General features: G+C 41.0%; 1 protein-coding gene across 1 annotated transcript in view; it reads left to right on the forward strand.

Annotated features, from left to right (window-relative positions):
* The window catches only part of GALNT2 (polypeptide N-acetylgalactosaminyltransferase 2), a 78,795-nt gene that overhangs the window by 44,171 nt on the left and 15,870 nt on the right, over window positions 1-18,754 (forward strand). Inside the window, exons 8-13 of the mRNA XM_072141168.1 lie at window positions 1,021-1,108; window positions 4,240-4,327; window positions 6,615-6,718; window positions 9,519-9,645; window positions 13,017-13,109; window positions 16,889-16,972. Coding sequence (XP_071997269.1) covers window positions 1,021-1,108; window positions 4,240-4,327; window positions 6,615-6,718; window positions 9,519-9,645; window positions 13,017-13,109; window positions 16,889-16,972 — 584 coding nt within the window. The remainder of the gene's footprint in view (window positions 1-1,020; window positions 1,109-4,239; window positions 4,328-6,614; window positions 6,719-9,518; window positions 9,646-13,016; window positions 13,110-16,888; window positions 16,973-18,754) is intronic.

The raw sequence follows: 18,754 nt of genomic DNA on the forward strand, positions 1-18,754 counted from the left end.
CAGTTCCTGTCCCCAATGGGGCTCACAATCTAATCAACCTACCAGTATGTTTTAGAGTGTGGGAGGAAACCCAAGCAAACACGGAGAGAACATATAAACTCTTTGCAGACTCTTTGACCCTGGGGCTTGCACCCAAGTCCCCAGCGCTGCAAGGCTGTAGTGCTGACCACTGAGCCATCTTGCTTCCCTCATCTAATTTCACCAGCTACTTAGTGCGAGTCCAGGGAAGGGGGGCGCAGATCCTCCAACAGAAGTAGTCCTGTGGAGAACATTCCTCCTTCACCTTCTCACAAATGCTCCCTCTCCTTTCCCGAGATCCCTTCCTCTCTGCCGAAGTGAGCAGACGGCGGCAAGCTTCAGTGCTCTAAAATGCTCCTGGTCATGAAAAATAGGAGCTGACTGCACAAGAGTGAGATATGCCTGCTGTGGTCATCTTTCTACAGGGGGAAGAGGAGAGGAGATTGTTTTGTTACATATCTGTATAAATTACTAGTTTTGAGCAATGCCTACTACTAAAATCTATATTTTCTAGCCTTTATTTTCTAATATAATGTAGTGTAGGTTATAGTCTCCCTCCGGTTCTTATCTGTGTCACCTGACTGACTCTCCAACTAACATGGCTTACATGTGAAAAGGAAGTCATGGGAATGAATAGAAAACTGACTTCCTGTCCATATACAAGTTTATTTATCATAATTGTCTAAGAGCAGAACTATACTTTAGTTTTCCCACAGTTCATGTATGAATGAAAGCTGGGCTCTGATTGGTTGACATCAGCAACTAGAACAGTTCTGCTCTCGGGCATTTCTGATAAATCTCCCCTGTGCCATGGTTCAGTTGGAAAGTCTGATTGCTGGTCAGTTGAAAAAACTTAGGGCCAGAAGGCAGTGGATAATAAATACAACCACAGGTAAGATTACCTGCACTAATTTTACCTAATGTTAATTATACTTGTACCATTTTTTTTACGTAAATTCTTTGCATTCATTACTGTATGTTTTTCCTTTTTTGTCATTTTAGGACAGAACTAGAGTTGTGTCGCCTATCATCGATGTGATTAACATGGATAATTTCCAATATGTTGGTGCTTCAGCAGATTTAAAAGGAGGTACAATGTGATGTTAGAAATTCAGGGACGGATTAGGGGTGGTAAATTATCCAACCACTCTAAGACCTATTTCGAGCCCCAGTAATAACAAACTACAGTCCCCTATGATAACTAACTATATACAGGCCCCCTATAATAACTATATACAGCCTTGGGAAAAATAATAAAATTGTACTCCCTTTCATCCCATGTGCACCGTCGTCCTCCTCTTGCCTTGCGCTGTCAATATACTGGCAATTGCGGAGCAGTGTGTGACTTCACTGCGCCACCAGCTGCAGGGCACCGTCATCTTGTGTCAGCCCGATGGTCTATGGCAGAGCAGCAAACTTATTGTGCCCTCGCTCTGCTATAGATTATAGTCTATAGGATGACACCTGGGAAGCCGGAATCGAACATACTGTGGGCTATTTGGGCAACCATTTGACCGCCTTAATTGCCCACATTTGGTAGGGACCCCTTTAAGGGTAAAGTGGCGGGGGCCTAGGGGCGCGTGCCCCAGCTGCCCACCCCATAAATCCGTCTTTTTAGAAATGTATTTGGACTACATGAACGTATGTGCGGTGTGCACACGGTCTCACCGCACCATGACTGAGCCAGGCGGCCGCTAGCTTTAAATGGAGAGCTCTCACTCCTCCTCTCTCCTGCACTTGCCTGTATGCTCGCCTGAGGGAGCATACATTAGTGTGCATAAGGCTTTTCACTGGCCGCAAGCGAAGGTCCAGTAATCCCATTTTTTCAGCCATGTGTCATCTGTGTGTCTCTGAGTTCCACAACGACGGCCTTTGGGTTTAGGTTTTAGGAGTCACTGCATAATAGGTCTTTGGTGAACGGTATTTATACCACATGAACTTTTTTTGTTTTTGTACATTACAACTCCAGACTTCAAGAAAATCTACTGTCAAAATCAAACATGATAATCTAGACACAGTTACTATGGTTGTCTTGTTATATTTGTTATCCATGGTTGCCTTCCTTCTAAAAGTTCACTTTAAAAAAAAGTTAAACTTGTAAAATTATGCTAATGTGTCAGAACACATTAACAGAGCCCCTTCGTTCTGCAGAATTACAGGCTGTTTACACTTTGCATGGAGCATCTCCCACGATATGTTTAAACATCTTATGCTACAGTGAAATTGCATCACACAGATTGGCCAGCACAAAGAGGAGGGGAAGACAGTTTAACAGCCTGTGATGCTGCAGCACAGAGGGGCTCTGGTAACTCCAGGAGCCCTTTAGGCTCATTAGCATAATTTTAAAAGGAAGTGGAGGCCATGGGTAACAAATATAAGATTACCACAGTCACGGTGCCAGGATCTATCAGTAAGTAAAATCTTTAATGAACCTAATTATAGATTATAAGAATGAAAATCGATGGGAAATAAGAACTAGAAGAAAAGTGATTACTGTATATACTTGAGTATAAGCAGAGGTACCTAATTTTACCACAAAAAAACTAGGGAAAACTTATTGACTCAAGTAAAAGCCTATGGTGGCTCTAATAAAATGCCCAGTAGTCTCACATTTTAATTAAATGTGCATGGCAGCCTTTCCAATTAATGAAATGCCCTGTGCGGGGCACCCCTGTTAATGAAATGCCCTGTGCGGGGCACCCCTGTTAATACAATGGAGAGGTAGGGCAGCAATCCTCCTTGTGAAGTGGATCAATTTGTGGTGGTGCCCGCGGCCCAAGTTTCTGATGCCGGAAACCAGGGGTTAACAATCTTGAAGGAGGGAGCCTCAGCACCAGAGGTCAAAATTCAAAAGGGTTTATTTATAAGTGCATCCAAACATGATGAGCGCGACGTTTCGATTCACAATGAATCTTTATCAAGGCTTGATAAAGATTCATTGTGAATCGAAACGTCGCGCTCATCATGTTTGGATGCACTTATAAATAAACCCTTTTGAATTTTGACCTCTGGTGCTGTGGCTCCCTCCTTCAAGATTGCACCCCTGTTAATGAAATGCCCTATGCGGGGCACCCCTGTTAATGAAATGCCCTGTGCAGGGCCCCCACACTGGGATCACCTAAAAGAAACTTATAATTATCAGGCCAGAGCGCGGGGACAGAGTCCCCACACTCCACACTGCTAATTCATAGTATCATAGTATATAAGGCTGGAAGGAGACGCAAGTCCATCAAGTCCAACCTTCAAGAATTAAATAAATGTTTTATCCCCATAACCCGTGATATTTTTTCTCTCCAGAAAGTCATCCAGGCCTCTCTTGAACATGTACAAATTATTGTACATGTTCAATTACATGTATAATTATAAGTATCTTTTCTTATACAATGTGCGATTGCACATTGTAATAGATGATTTGTAAAATCCCTGTATACTGCCGTACTGACAACCTAGGGTTGAAGTATCCTAAAGGGGTATGAAAAATAGTAAAAATAAAAATTAAAAGTTAAAAAATGTAATAAAATAAAAATTCAAATTCAAATCCCCCTCCTTTCCCTAGAGGTAATATAAATGGTAAAAATAATAAAAATGTTAGGTATCGCTGCGTCCTAAAATTTGATAGTATAAACTAACAATGTAACTAATTAATCTCATGATCGGTAGGGGTCTCGACGGTCAAACAGTCAATGATCTGATTGTTATCACTTCTTCAGTGGGTAACAATACAAATTTTCACAATCCCTTAAGCCACTGTATGACAATATGATGGTATGAAAGGGTTTCTACTTTAAAGTGAGGGAGCTTTCAACATGGTTTGTCCTTTAACAAGTGCTTAATGTCCTGTAAATATAATGGTCCCTAATCTAAATATATTATCCTATTTTTCGGACTATAAGGTGCACCGGAGTATAAGGCGCACCTGATTATAAGGCTGAATGACCAGCAGGTGGCAGACCTGTGCACAGTTCAAGGCAGCTGTTGTCTGTAAGCACGGTTCATATATAAGGCACACCTTTGATTTCTGAGAAAGTCAAAGGATTTTTTATGTGCCTTTTTATAGTCTGAAAAATACAGTATTCATGCTGTTATTAGAAGCAGTAGGACACAAATATGAGATGATTTATGAAGCAATTGTTGCACATGCAGAACCTGTATACTGTTTTATCTACTACTTGATAAAAATATTGCAGATAAAAAAAATATATGCTTGCTTTTTTGTTCTAGGTTTTGATTGGAATTTAGTTTTTAAATGGGATTATATGACTCCAGAGCAAAGGCGAGCACGGCAGGGGAACCCAGTGGCACCGATTAAGTGAGTGTTTCTGTTGAGAGACTATCGTATTTCCATGAGTTTCCTTTACTAAATATACATTTTTGCTCTATATATCTTTTTCTGTGTGTTGACACCCCCACCATTCACTATAACCGGGTCGAGTTATCACTAATTGATGGAGTGGAAGGTAGCATGCGTCCTGCTACGTTGGGAGTGTTGGAAATTGTCGAACACCATACTCTTATTTACAGTCTATAAAAGTGCTGCACAGCACAACTATTTTACTCTCCTATATTATTGCCTGCTCAAGCTGCCACTCCATTAAATGAGTAAAAACTAGGCCCCTACTTGTAATTGTTGGATTCCCACGGATCAGTGTGATATTGCCTATCCTGTGAATGCGGGATAATAGTGAAATATGGTACAAACTCTGCCTGTCGTTATCTAAGGCTGGTGCCACACAACCGCACTTGGTTCTTTTAAAAAACGGGCCATTTCACTGACCAAGTCTTCTGTCTGTGAAATCCTGTCAAATCCAGTCCATGGTTCTTTTTAATGCTGTTCATGTTTAGTGTAGTGCTTTTTATTTGTGAATCTCTCTTCTCAGCCTTAGACGATTGATAGCATTTTCCTTCACAGTAAATTGATTGTCTTAACGTAGTGACTGATATTGCCATCCATTTTGGAACTGAGCTGTATGTTCCTTTATTTTAGTTTTTAGAATGAAGATTTTTTTTTTTTTAACCGTTTTTGAATAATTTTGTACAAAAGAACACTTACAACACATAAACACCACATCACACCCATCTTCTGCAGAAGTGCTGTAGTACGATATACAAGCAAAAATGAGTGAGACTGCCTATGTGCGATATAAACAAAATCGTAGGCACCAAAGTTAGGATATCCATCCACAATTCCACCGTAACGCCCTCTATCTCAGTTGACCGTTTAATCCAAGTTTTATCAAGGGAGATTGGTATCAAAAAATTAATTAATACAGCAAATTAATCCACTAGCAGACCCCCTCTCGCTCCAGCAGATTAATAATTACAAAGGATTGAACCACTAAGGAGCCTTCATGACCCTGTGCTTCCAAAGCATGGCATAGTGAAGGTATTTTAAAATTGATTTTGCGGGAAATCAAACTTTTCCTGCAATTGTTGAAATGATTATAGGGTACTATCATTGTATAACAGAGACCTACTATACCCTTCTGTACCCACAATTCCAATCCCTCCATCTGGTATAAATCTCATTCCTCCCATTTATCTGGGTTATGCCACAGCAGGGTAACCTTGGTAATACCCACTATGCCCTGGAGACCATGGCATTTCCAAGTGCCCCAAACATAGAATCGGTAGATATTCCTGATGTAATTGGAATCTATGTGCCTCCATCGTGGACAGTTACGAACCTGACCCATCAAGTGTATCTGTCCCGATTTAAGGCTCTCTGTATCTCCTCCCCCAACCCTTAAAATGCTGAAGCTAAGCAGCAAAAAAGTATACCAGAGGGTTAAGGACAGCCGGACCTCTCTCTTCCTTGGACAATTAATTCTCAGGACGCCCCTAACCCCAAATAAAAGTCCAAAACATACGGTTAATGCTTTAAAAACATTCTGGGATATCCAAATGGGGGAATTCTGTAACACATATAGCAGTTGGGGCATAACGATAATTTTGATTAAACTGAACCTCACTTTTTTAAAAAAAAATTTTTCATTCTGAAAAAGAATACTGCTTATCACGTCTGTCCACATCCGTTTAGTAGAGTTGAAGGGGTTTTCCCATGAAAGAATCCTCCAGATAGGGCCTAATCTGCTGATAGGTGGGAGTCTCAGTGATGGGAGAGAAGGAGGTGTCCTAGGGACCTCCGTTGGACCCCTCGTCGCTTCCCGAGATTAATGGAGCAGGCGGCTGCACATGACCAATCTGCTCCATTCTTCTGGGAGTGACAAGGGGTCAGACGGAGGTACCTAGGACTCCTTGTTCTCTCTGATCACGGAAACCCCCACTGATCAGCAAGTGATTTAGCTTTAAATGATAAAGCTAAATCATTGCCTCCGCATTTCTCTACTACATAGTATGTGGGGGAGAACAGGCTTCCAGAGCATTAATGTTATGACTGTACCAAAGATTAATTCATAGTCTGAAATATGTTAAATCTTTTATATATAATTTATTTTAATTCTTTCCCTGAGCCGTTTAAATAGCGATAACAGCAGCAGTCATATCAGTATTATTACAGCAAGTGTTTTATATTACTATTTTACAATGATACTGTGACTACAATGGACTTTTATAAAACTTTCCTCTGCCTTTTGTAGAACACCAATGATTGCTGGAGGGCTTTTTGTGATGGACAAATCCTACTTTGAAGAACTGGGAAAGTATGATATGATGATGGATGTTTGGGGTGGGGAAAATTTGGGTATGTATAAATTGCTGATTTCCCTTTACATGCTTTTTGTTACTGTACATGTGAATTTATCTTATTAGTGTAATATGTTTAATATATAGCATGTATGACAAAATATTTTACTAGAATTCCTTTGTTTAAAAACTCTAGAAACTTTGTAGCTGCACATAAGTGTAGTAAAAGTTGTCTATGTAGTAACAAGCAAGATAAGTGTAGAATTTTTTTTCCAGCTGGCACCAGTGAACTCTGGACTTAAAGGGGCTTCCTGGGCTAAAATATTATTCACCAATCTTTTCAATAGATTGTTATATTGTTTGGAAACCACTACAAAAGTTTATTATACCCATAGTGTACTTAACCATGACAATTCTCCAGCCTCAGGTCACTCGACCCACCAGCAGCAGGACTCTGGACTTCCTATTACATCCCATATCCTACTTCCTGCAGATAAATGAGACTATGCACTCATTAGGGTATGCATGCACCCTCTGTGATCATCACTTCTATGTCAGTGTTTTGAGATGGCAGTGGTGGTCAAAGAGCGCCATGCATACTATAATGTCTGTGCAGGCCCCTTGATCTGCTGAAAGTCGGCACAGGATGTTTAGGGAAGTCCTGTGTCCTGCCACTGGTGGGTAACTTGACTCTGTGCTGCTACAGACTGCAGAGAAAGTATACCTGGTTAAGTACAATATAGGTGACCCTAATAGGGTATTGTATGTACCCTAGTAATCTTTGAGGGGTTGGCAATTAGTACTAAATATTTTTTGTGCAATTTGGTGTTTTATTAAATGGGTATTTCTATTTCATAAAGCAATGTTTTTTGGTCAGAATATACCATTACTGATCATGAGAAGAAAGGGGTTGCTGATTCTGAACTGAGGCTCTCTCCTTTTTTTTTCCTCGCCCGCTGTTAGGCTCAGTTCACACTAAGGAGGGCAGAGGAAAGTGTCTGTTCACTTTCCATTCCCTAATTGATTTCAATGTACAGAAGGTTGCCTTTTGTTACAAATTTCTGTAATGTAGTAGAAAAAAAGACGCTGGCTGCTGCACCATTTTTTCCGCTATTTCAGAACGGACGGTGGAACGGAACTTGCTGAACAAAAGTGTGAACTGAGCCTGATTGGCCACAAGCTGACCAGCTTGTAATCCCCCACTCTGAAATCCCTCAATGAGCGTCTCAATTGAATTATTTTTAAATTGGTTTGTGGCCACAATTGGATTTCTTAAAAAAGATAGCCCCTATGGCAGTGATGGTGAACCTTTTAGAGCCTGAGTGGAGGAGGAGGGCAAATTAGCCCATCATTGTAGGAAGATTCTGTAGGAAGATTCTTTGAGTCCTGTCTGGTGAACATCATGCTGGGGTGATGGCCTGGGTGCCCACAGAGAGGGCTCAGAGTGCTGCCTCTGGCACCCATGCCATAGGTTCGCCACCACTGCCCTATGGTGTATATAGATATATATCTGATCATCTCAATTTGTGAGGTGGCTGTAAAGGCCCTGTGTTTATTTCAAAGATATCAGATTGACTACTAAAACTGCTGTCTGTGCAGCAACTGGAAATAGTGACCACTGAATGAATTGTGATTCCAGAAGCTTCGGCACTCAACAACAGTTTTAGTAAGGTCAGTGGCCAAACAGAACTGTTACCTTTATCTCTACATGTGCGTTATTTAAAGCATTCTGGTCACCTAAAGCGAAGTTTTTTTTTTTTGTTTTTTTTTACATCTGTCATGTGAGTACTTGTTTTCTGTAGGGATTCTTAATGGCACCATTTGATATTCTATGCCATTCACTAATAGGCTTGGGGAAGGGGGGGGGGCTGTCCAACTTAAGTTTTTATAACTGTTTGATCTAAACCACAACCTGGACGGGTCATGTGATCACCACTAGGTTTGTCTGTAGTCGGTTGGTTGCAGTGCAGCCAGTATGCCCAGTGTTGTGGTGATGGCAGTTACACATCATTGCTATGGTAACAGAGCAGGAAAACCTGTTAGATCATCACTGGGAGCAGAGCTTAAGAGGTAGGAGGAGTTACTGTGGTTTCCAGTGGCAGCCATCTTGTTGATAACTTTATAGAGGCCATTAAATTTTGTGAATCATAAAATCGAACTATTTAAGTTCCATTTTGTGACTAATGACATTAAGTTTTGTAACATTCATTCATTTATTTGTTGGTTTATGGGTTTTTGTATCAGACGTTCATATTCCCGGTATACCCCTTTAAGCATTATTGTTGCAGTGTGTTACATACTTTACCTATTTATCTGTCTTGACCTAGTCTGGTGGACTCTTTTTCTTTTTTTTTTTTTTTTTGCAAGTGTTTATTTCTATTTCATTATTCGAGACCATAAAGTAAGATTGGGACCACACACTCGGATGGTTTTTAATATGCATTTTAATAACTTCAAGGTAGTAATTCACAGCAACAACTTGTGAGTATGATGTTTCGGCCCAATGGCCTTTTTCAAATACTGTGAGCAAGGCTGTATGTTAGATGCGTCTGAATGCTGGCGCTAGGAATCGTGCATGCTGAACGCAGGAAGATGCGCATTGGCCTGAAACGTCACACTTACAAGTTGTCGCTGTGAATTACTTCGTTGAAGTTATTAAAATGCATATTACAAACCATCCGAGTGTGTGGTCCCAATGTTACCTTACTGTATATGGGGTTGGATCCCTGGACCAAATGCACCAACAGTACTGGTAGTGCGGACCAAATATATTATCATTAGTCAAGACCATGTTAGTATTGAACTTACTCAAAATCGCTGTTTTTTTGTTTTTGTTTTTTTTTAAATTTCATCGTTAGAGATTTCATTCCGTGTGTGGCAGTGCGGTGGAAGTCTAGAAATAATCCCCTGCAGTAGGGTAGGACATGTATTTCGTAAACAGCATCCTTACACATTTCCCGGTGGAAGTGGAACAGTCTTTGCCAGGTAAATGGTAATATTAATCATTTCTACAACATTAAGTTTATTGGAATACTAAATCTAGAAAAGATCTTATAATATCCTTGTTTACCTAATGATTTCTAGATGTATCCAAGGAGATAAGCCAGTTCCCTACTACTGGATACAAAAGGATCCCTCTCATGGATCCAATGCAGAGTTTGACATAAAGGGGGTTATTTATCATACACCGGTGCTCGTGCTTGGACGAATGATAGGCCCGCCGCTGCTCTTGCTTGCAAGTGCTAGCATTTGCAGTTATTTCAGGGCTTCTACACCACTGACATGGCGCAGAGGTCCTGATAACTATCCCCCCATAGTGTCTATCAAAGTGTGTGATGCTGGATGATTCATCTTGCATAGTGTAACTCCTTTCGACACTTGACACAACAGTTCTGCATGGACGGCAGTGGCACTATTGCATTATTCCTCTAGCACCTGCTTGCAAGAGGAGCTGGTACCATAAGCAGCGTGTCAGCTGTTAATTTTGATTGTGGGTGTTAACCCTTTGCATGCTATGGTCAAGCATGAGCATGGCGTGTTTAGGGGGCTTCCCATCTGAATTGCCACCCCTGTGCCGCTTATCAGTGGGGGATCCAATCCAGTCTGTGGCATACCCGAGGTCCAACGACTGCCCTAGGGTTGACCAATTTCCGTCCACTCCGACTCTGCATTCTCAGAACTCCGCAATTTTCCTCAGAAAAAATGGCAATGCAAAAACAAATTGGATTTTCTCAATTTTTGTCTTTATGTTTTAAAATTTAGCTAGTAAAAGTAAAATATATAAATGATGTATCGCTTTTTCATAGTGACCCATAGAATAAATGTTACATTTCATTTTTACAATATAATAATTGGCGCCCAAAAGTATGCTAAAAGCCTAAAACAAGAATTGATCATTTTTTCCCCCCTGCCAGAAAGAGTTAGAACAGTATATACTTGACTATAAGCTGACCCAAATATAAGCTGAGGCTCCTACTTTTACCACAAAAGACTGTTGACTCGAGTAATAAGCCTAGGGAGGCAAATGCATTGGTCACAGCCTCCACCCAGTATATAGCTTTTCAGCCCCTTGCCCCCAGTATATAGCCAGCCCCATTATATAGCAAGCTATCTGCCCCTGCATATAGCCTGCCCCCTGCCCCAGTATATAGCCAGCCAACAATTCCTCCAGTATACGGCGAGCTCCTTGCCCCAGTATACAGCAAGCCTCCTGCCCTAGTATATAGCCAGCCTTTCTCTAGCCCCAGTTTTCCCAGTTCCTTAAAAAAAGGCAATACTCACCTTTCAGACGCCACCCCCCCCCCCAACGGTTTTCTCTGCGATCTGTCCATCAGCGACAGGTTCATGTGACGCTCTGCCACACAAGCTTCGTCAGCTTTGACGACGCAGGCTCTGACGCCAGCCGCCACTGCCATAATATTGTGTGTATGTGCCTGCTGTGGCACACACACTAACGTCGTCATCTTGTGCGCCGGAGCTTCACGCGGACCCGCTGCTTCCAGAAGGAACCGAGAGTACGGAGAAGACCTGCGGGAGGCGTCGCAGACGTCCCATATTGAAGTATATTTAAAGTGCATCTCATCCCCCCAAAAATAAACCCTCCTATATCCACCAAAAAATAGTTTGCTTCTTCACATTGCACAGGCCAAATTGGCTTTCAATCGCACTCCTTCTCTTCATTGCCCTGCTGTGTGCCCGCACAGAATGTTGCCACCACATTTGGGGTAATGGCACACACGGGACAAATTGGATAACAAACTTTGCAGTGCATTTTATTATTTTATTTTTTGTGAATGTATCCATTTTTTGAAAAATACATTCATTTAGCCAAAAATCGACCAACTTCGACTTCAAAATCGCACCAACATTTTATTTTTACACATGTGAAACAAATTAACACATTTTGAATACAGTTGTTTTACCAGATTGAGGGGTTTAGTTTCTATAATGGTTTAATTCACAAGGTTTTACTATTAGTTAGGCCTCTCAAAGTCACTTAAAGCCCAAGTAAGTCCCTCAAAACATAAGTCTTGGCGCACCTAAGCCTCCTAATATCCTACAAAAATCAGAGGATGCCTAACAATCCCGAAAATGTTAGTTATCAATCTGTTTGGGTGGTCCATCTGCCAGGAAAGCACAAAATTTCAAACTTTGAAAATTCGGCAATTTTTCAAGAATGAGTCAAAATTTATCGCCTAAATTTTTCAACTAACATGAAGTACATTGTGTCACTAGAAAACTGTCTCAGAAGCACCTTGAGATGTCAAAGCATTCCAAAGTTAGGACCACTTACAGTGACACATGTCAGATTTGAAAAAAATGTGCTGTGTCAGGAAGGCGCAAAGTGCCAAAGTCGTTTAGGGGTTAAAGCTATCTAGTCATCCTTTCACCATCTGATGGTTGGATCACTTTTATTCACTTTTAATACTGGCACATTTTCATAATTTCTTAAGCACAGACTTTTCTGTTGCTTGCCCCAAAGTATTTAATGCATGGCAGAATATCCACGGCAACACATGGACACAGTTGGTTTGGCCATGTGTATAGTCCATAACTTCTAGACCCCAAATGAAGAAATTAGATGAGAATTAAAATTGTTTCCCGTATTTGGCCATGTTGCAGGTTCATGGTACCAAATGGGATACTTTCCACTTTTGAGGATCCCTAGTTCCTGTGCTGGCCCTTCTAGTCCTTGGGGCTCTGGTCATATTAATAATGTTAAAATGTCATTTATTTTAAAGTACATCTGTAAAGTATAAAAATGTTTGCTTAACTTTGCACTAAGCAAAAATAAGCAATTCTCTAACTTAATCTAATTGGCTATCTGCAAGTAATCTCCATTTGCCATGCTTCCTGGCAACCATGGGAAACCATATAGAATGGCTAGAGATGACAGGCGGCTTGTTGAGAGTGGCTGTAGGAGAGGAGTGCAAAATAATAGGACCTTGAGCGATGTCACAAGCATGTGACTGATCACAAGCTTTAGATGAACCAATTACAAACATGCTGTCCTGTTTCATATGAATGCACTTAGCTGATGTCACAACCAGGAATTGCTGCCCACTTCAAGATTAGCTGAATATCATTTTCTAAGAAGTTGCGATAGTTATACCGGCCTGTATCTACAGCTAGGAGGAGCCAAAAGTGTGATACAGGTATAATTGGAATTGTTGTCAAAGGCTCTCTCCAGCTGTGCCAAAACTATATTTTTTTGTCAGTAAATTCACAGTTATGCTTCAATATGAAATTCTGCAGATTTTGTATAGATGAATTATGTTAAATAATCTTAATGCAAAAGTGGGAATTGGTAATTGAATCCCTTTTTAAATAGTAATATTTTTGTTTTTCTTCTAAAGAAACACAAGGCGAGCGGCTGAGGTGTGGATGGATGAGTACAAGAATTTCTACTATGCAGCTGTACCATCTGCCAGAAATGTACCATATGGAAAGTAAGTGTGACATGTAATAGGTTATGAAATCTTAGGCCTTTTTCACTTGCACTTCTACATGCGCTGCATTTTTGAATGGATGTCACATGGCTGAACTTAATGCAATACTTTAAAAAGAAAATCTAAAGATACCTGCGTTAAGAACATATTTTCAGTAATCCAAACATGTTTATTATATTATTGTCCCCAATTTTTTGCATGAAAAAGCGGTTTTTGAAAATATCTCAATTATTCTGAAGGGCTTTGGGGTTGTTAACAGAGACCATCCAGCTCCATAGCATAATCCATGTTCTCCTGGCACTTCAGTAGTCCTTTGGACTACCGTCTACTGTATGTCTCATAGCAAGTTCTGTGCTCTCCTTTATACATTGCATCCAGACAGATACACTGCGCAAGCGTGGAACTTGTGATTAGGCAGAGGAGTTGCATCTACAGTAGAAGGCGATCCGGACAAAGTGATGGATGTAATGGGTCATTTGCATATTTTGAAAAATATTTTTTTTGTGCGTGAAAACAAAAGGGGGCAACAATATAATTATTCCTGGATTACTGAAGACATGAACAATGATGGGGTATCTTTAGTTTGGGTGTCCTGGTTTTATTGATGAATTTCATTGAAGGGGTTGTCCGACTATTTTATAAATCTTTTAGGTGGGCTGGGGAGGGCTGTTAAAAAAATAAATAAATAAATATAAAGCGTTACTTACCTTCTCTTCTGTCCCAGTGCCTAATACAGTGCTGGGACGGATGGGCGTGCCAGGGTGCAGTAAGTTGTTAGAGCAAAGGTGCCATGTTCCTGTGGGAACCACCACTTGGGGAACTGGGAGCACCAGAGGAGGTAACTAAAGCTTATTTTTTATTTTTTAATAGCCCTCTCCAGCTTACCTGCAAATTTTTTTAAATAGTCTGACAACCCCTTTAATGGATCAGTACCCAAGGTGGGTATTTTTAACATTCTGTTGAAAAGTACAGTGGCTTCACGTTCGGATGCTGACACAGGCTGCTTGCTGCTCATGCTTCAATACCTGCCATCATGGGAAACTCTTACCTTGGTTAGTGAAGGCAGTTACTTAGGCAGTGAAGCCAGAGCTCCCACCCACATTAAATTTATTGTGTACTTGCACCCAGACAGTTTTGGAACATTAGAATTGTGTCCCACAGTTGCCCTGTCAGTGGCTGGACCAAGGTCTATTCCAGTAACTACAGGTTGGATAGGAGAGTCCTCTCAGGTATGCAGGGGCAGACTGGGAATTTAAAGTGGCCCTGGAAAAAATGTAAGTGGCCACATTCTGTGGGCAGCGTCAAAACAAGTAGGCTTGGTCATGTGATGTGGGTGGAGTTCCTAAACTCCACACAAACTGTTTATAGATGGTCTAAATGAACATGTACAGCGCAGCGAAAGAGACGCACACTGCCTCCCTTATACAGGAATAAAGCTTGTTTAAAAGAGCACAACTTAATACTGACTAATATATACAAAGGAAAAACTACTACAATACCTTCTTCGTTAAGCAAGAATGTGACTACTATAATACTACCCCTAAGTAAGATATATTATAATACTGAAAGAATATAACTACTATAATACTTCCCCCTATGTACAAGAATAGAAGTACTATAATACTGCATTTTATAGAACTACTATAATGAAAGCAGGTTGAAAAAGAGGGAGAAACCACCGGCAACATGCCTTTTGCAGGTGGTTTCTCCCTCTTTTTCCTCATGCTTTCATTACCTATGATTTCCGGGACTGGACCGGATCTTCCACCTTGGCACGGCATTCACTAGAGCTGAAGATCAGGTGAGCGGACACTTTCAACTCTATTTTTGCTTTCATAACTACTAAAATACTGCCCCCCATGTACAATAATATAACTACTATAATACTGCCTCTAAGAACAATAATATAACTACTATAATACTGCACCCTATGTACAAGAATATAACTACTATAATACTGCACCCTATGTACAAGAATATAACTACTATAATACTGCGCCCTATGTACAAGAATATAACTACTATAATACTGCCCCTATGTACAAGAATATAACTACTATAATACTGTCCCCTATGTACAGGAATATAACTACTATAATACTGCTCCCTATGTACAAGAATATAACTACTATAATACTGCCCCTTTTGTACAAGAATATAACTACTATAATACTGCCCCTTATGTACAAGTATAGAACTACTATAATACTGCCCCTTATGTACAAGTATAGAACTACTATAATACTGCCCCTTTTGTACAAGAATATAACTACTATAATACTGCCCCTTATGTACAAGTATAGAACTACTATAATACTGGACCCTATGTACAAGAATATAACTACTATAATACTGCACCCGATGTACAAGAATATAACTACTATAATACTGCCCCTATGTACAAGGAATCTCGGCACTCACATGAAGCCGAAGATGTGAATAAAGAGGAAGACTTTTATTTAAACCAAACCTGGTGGCTTCATGTGTGTGCCGAGATTCCTTGTACCTTTTGCTGTTTTGGGACCTGGCGGTGGTCTTTCCTTTTTCGTGCACCAAGGCTGATACCAGAGGACTGTGGACCATCACACCGTGGGGGTGAGCTGAACACGCACCTGTTAGGGTGCTATCCGCACATGTTTTTCATTTACTATAATACTGACCCCTAGGTATGGGAATATAGTTACTATAATACTGTCCTTATGTACAGGAATATAACTACTATTCCATATACCACTGCCAGCCAGCCCCCCAGTGTATATCTAGCCCCCCCTGTATATAGCCAAACAGCCCCCCCACCATACAGCTAGCCACCCTGTATATAGCAACAGAGCCCCCCCCCCCAGTATACAACCAGCCCCCCTGTATATTTCCAGCCAATCCCCCCAGTATACAGCCAGCCTTTCATACATAGCCAGACATCCCCACTATATCGTAAGAAAGCCCCCACCCCCTAGTTTATAGCCAGCGCCTCCCCAAAAAATAGAACACACAGAGCTGTAACGGACTGTGCGGCCGGACTGTAACAGCGGAGCTTCGGGGGAACGCCGGGAGGGTGAGTAAATGTTATGTTTTTAGTTTTTCCAACTGGCCCCACCAGCCTTAGACCGGCCCCAGACTCAGTGGCCCACTGGGATTTCTCCCAGTGGGTCATATGGTCAGTCCGCCCCTGCAGGCGTGTGATCCTTACAACCTAGCCGTTACTTTAAAACAGCTACCAAAATCTCACACTGATGCCAGGGAACTCCCAGTGACTCCCTGTGCTATGACTGTACCCCAACACAGTTACTGCAGCAATTATAGGAAAAGATAACACCTCATCCGAGATTCGTGTTAACCCCTATATGCCAGCAGGGCTAACAGGCCATCTTTCTCCTAGCACTTCTCCCTGATGAAGAACCAAAAAAAAAAAAAAAGATTAAATGATGGAAGTGGAAGCAGTAGTAGACAATCCTTTCAACAGATATTGACCAAGATGTATGATTGTATGGTCATTTCTTTGGATTTTTCTAGTGACATATGCACAGTTTTACATATTTTTGCACAACAAGCTCAAAAGGTTAGCCATCACTGTCCTAGGCTGAATGTTTTCTCATGGATCACTGGCTATAGTTTGTTGAATCAGTTTTTCACGGATCCTCAGTTTTGTAAATGAAGGCTTACTGATAGCTGACTATACTACAGAGCTTTAATGGAAATTCCTTAAGGTAAACCTCCTATTATTGAGAACCTCTGAAACTGAAATTAGTAACTATTTTATTCTTTTTGTATGTTATCTCCAGTATTCAAAGTCGAACAGAGTTGAAGAAAAAACTAGGCTGCAAACCTTTCAAGTGGTATTTGGAAAATGTTTATCCTGAGCTAAGGTGAGTAGTTTAACATGCTGAACATGCGCAGAGTTCATACATATAAATGCTCCTAAAATCATTAAAACTGAAATAAGCAAATCTGTTCTAAAGCTAGAAATTTTTAAATGGTCCAAATCTCCAAAATATGTGCACATTAAAAATTAAGAATAGAATAGAAGTAAAATCAAACTTTTGTTTTGGTAGTAGCAGTAGTAGCAGTAGCAGTAGCAGTAGTAGTAGTAGTAGTAGTAGCAGTAGTAGCAGTATGACAATTATGGCCCCCACTTCCCCTTATCAGCCACATAGAATTAATGAAATTGCATGAAAAATAATAAAATCATACTCACCTGCAGGCAGCTGCTCCCTCGGCGCGCGGCTCTTCTGTGAGCCGCGGCTCCACACAGTGACACAGGTGGCGTGACGTCATGACGCCTGTGTCACTGATTAGAACGGAGCGACGCAGGCGCGATTTATTTAGTTGGTGGGCAATTCGGGCGTTAATGGATGCCCGAATCGCCCACTTTAGAGCGGCAAATTTCGCCACCCTTTACAGGGACCCGCAATCTGCCCCCTGAGGCGAGATTTTCATCTCGCCTCATGACAGATGCGGCCCTGCCTGCCGGCATAATTAGTTACTAGTATAGTCCTGTGCAAGGACTTTCACCTTATTTACAAGCCCTGTGCAAGCCCCACCTTATAAAGTTCCCTCCAACCTAATTCCCTAGAGCTTTCTCCCCTACCCCGTCCCAGGACAGAAGCGGGCTCTGAACCACCTAATAAGCTCATTTTGACATCCGTTTTGAGATATGTCTCAATTGAAAATTGTGTCATTCAACGCTAAAGGACTAAATATTCCTGAAAAGCGCTCTCAAGCGTTATATTCCTTTCATAAGCGCAAAGCTCACATTCTTTGCATTCAGGAGGCGTATTTTAAAACAGGACTTGAGCCCAAAATCAATAGCAAATACTACCCCTCTTCCTACAATAGTACAAATCCGCTAAGCAAGTCAAAAGGAGCATCCATTTTCATACATAATGATGCACAATGCACGGTCCTTGAGATTGAAAATGATACTGGACGCAGATACATTTTTCTTAGATGCGACATTTAGGGTTCCACTTATACAATAGCGAATGTATATTCTCCTAACACTGGTCAGACTATTTTCTTATCTAGAGTTCTGGGTCGCTTAAGTACCATCTCCAGGGGATCTCTAATCGTTTGCGGAGATCTAAACATGGTGCTAAATCCACTCCTTGACTCATCTACGGGTAAATCCACACTGCCATACAATAATATCAACAGAATTAGGAAAGATCTACACGCACTACAATTATGCAATGCCTGGAGAATACAGCACCCAGATGATAGAGACTATTCCTTCTTTTCTCCGTTGCATAACACATATAGTAGCCTTGACTACATTTTCCTGCAACATGATCTTCTCACAGTGGCAATCGACACGAACATTGGAGCAATATACATGTCAGATCACAACCCAGTCTCATGTACACTCTCAATTGCTCCAGCCCAGCGTAGGCCCTTCAACTGGAGGTTGAATTAATCCCTCCTTCAAGACTCCCTGTGTATAACCGAATTGAAACAATACATCCAAAGCTTCAGAATTACACACTCTGGAGATTCTACATCTGAGACAGTCAAATGGGAAATGCTAAAAGTAAATTTAAGGGGGATATTAATGAAACATGGGTCCAGGTTAAAAAAAGAGGCTGGATTTAAATTGAAATGTCTCTTTTCTACCCTGCATAATCTAGAAGCGCTGCATAAGCAGACTTTAC

The sequence above is a fragment of the Engystomops pustulosus genome, chromosome 3, assembly GCF_040894005.1.
Source record: "Engystomops pustulosus chromosome 3, aEngPut4.maternal, whole genome shotgun sequence".
NCBI classification, from domain to species: Eukaryota; Metazoa; Chordata; class Amphibia; order Anura; family Leptodactylidae; genus Engystomops; species Engystomops pustulosus.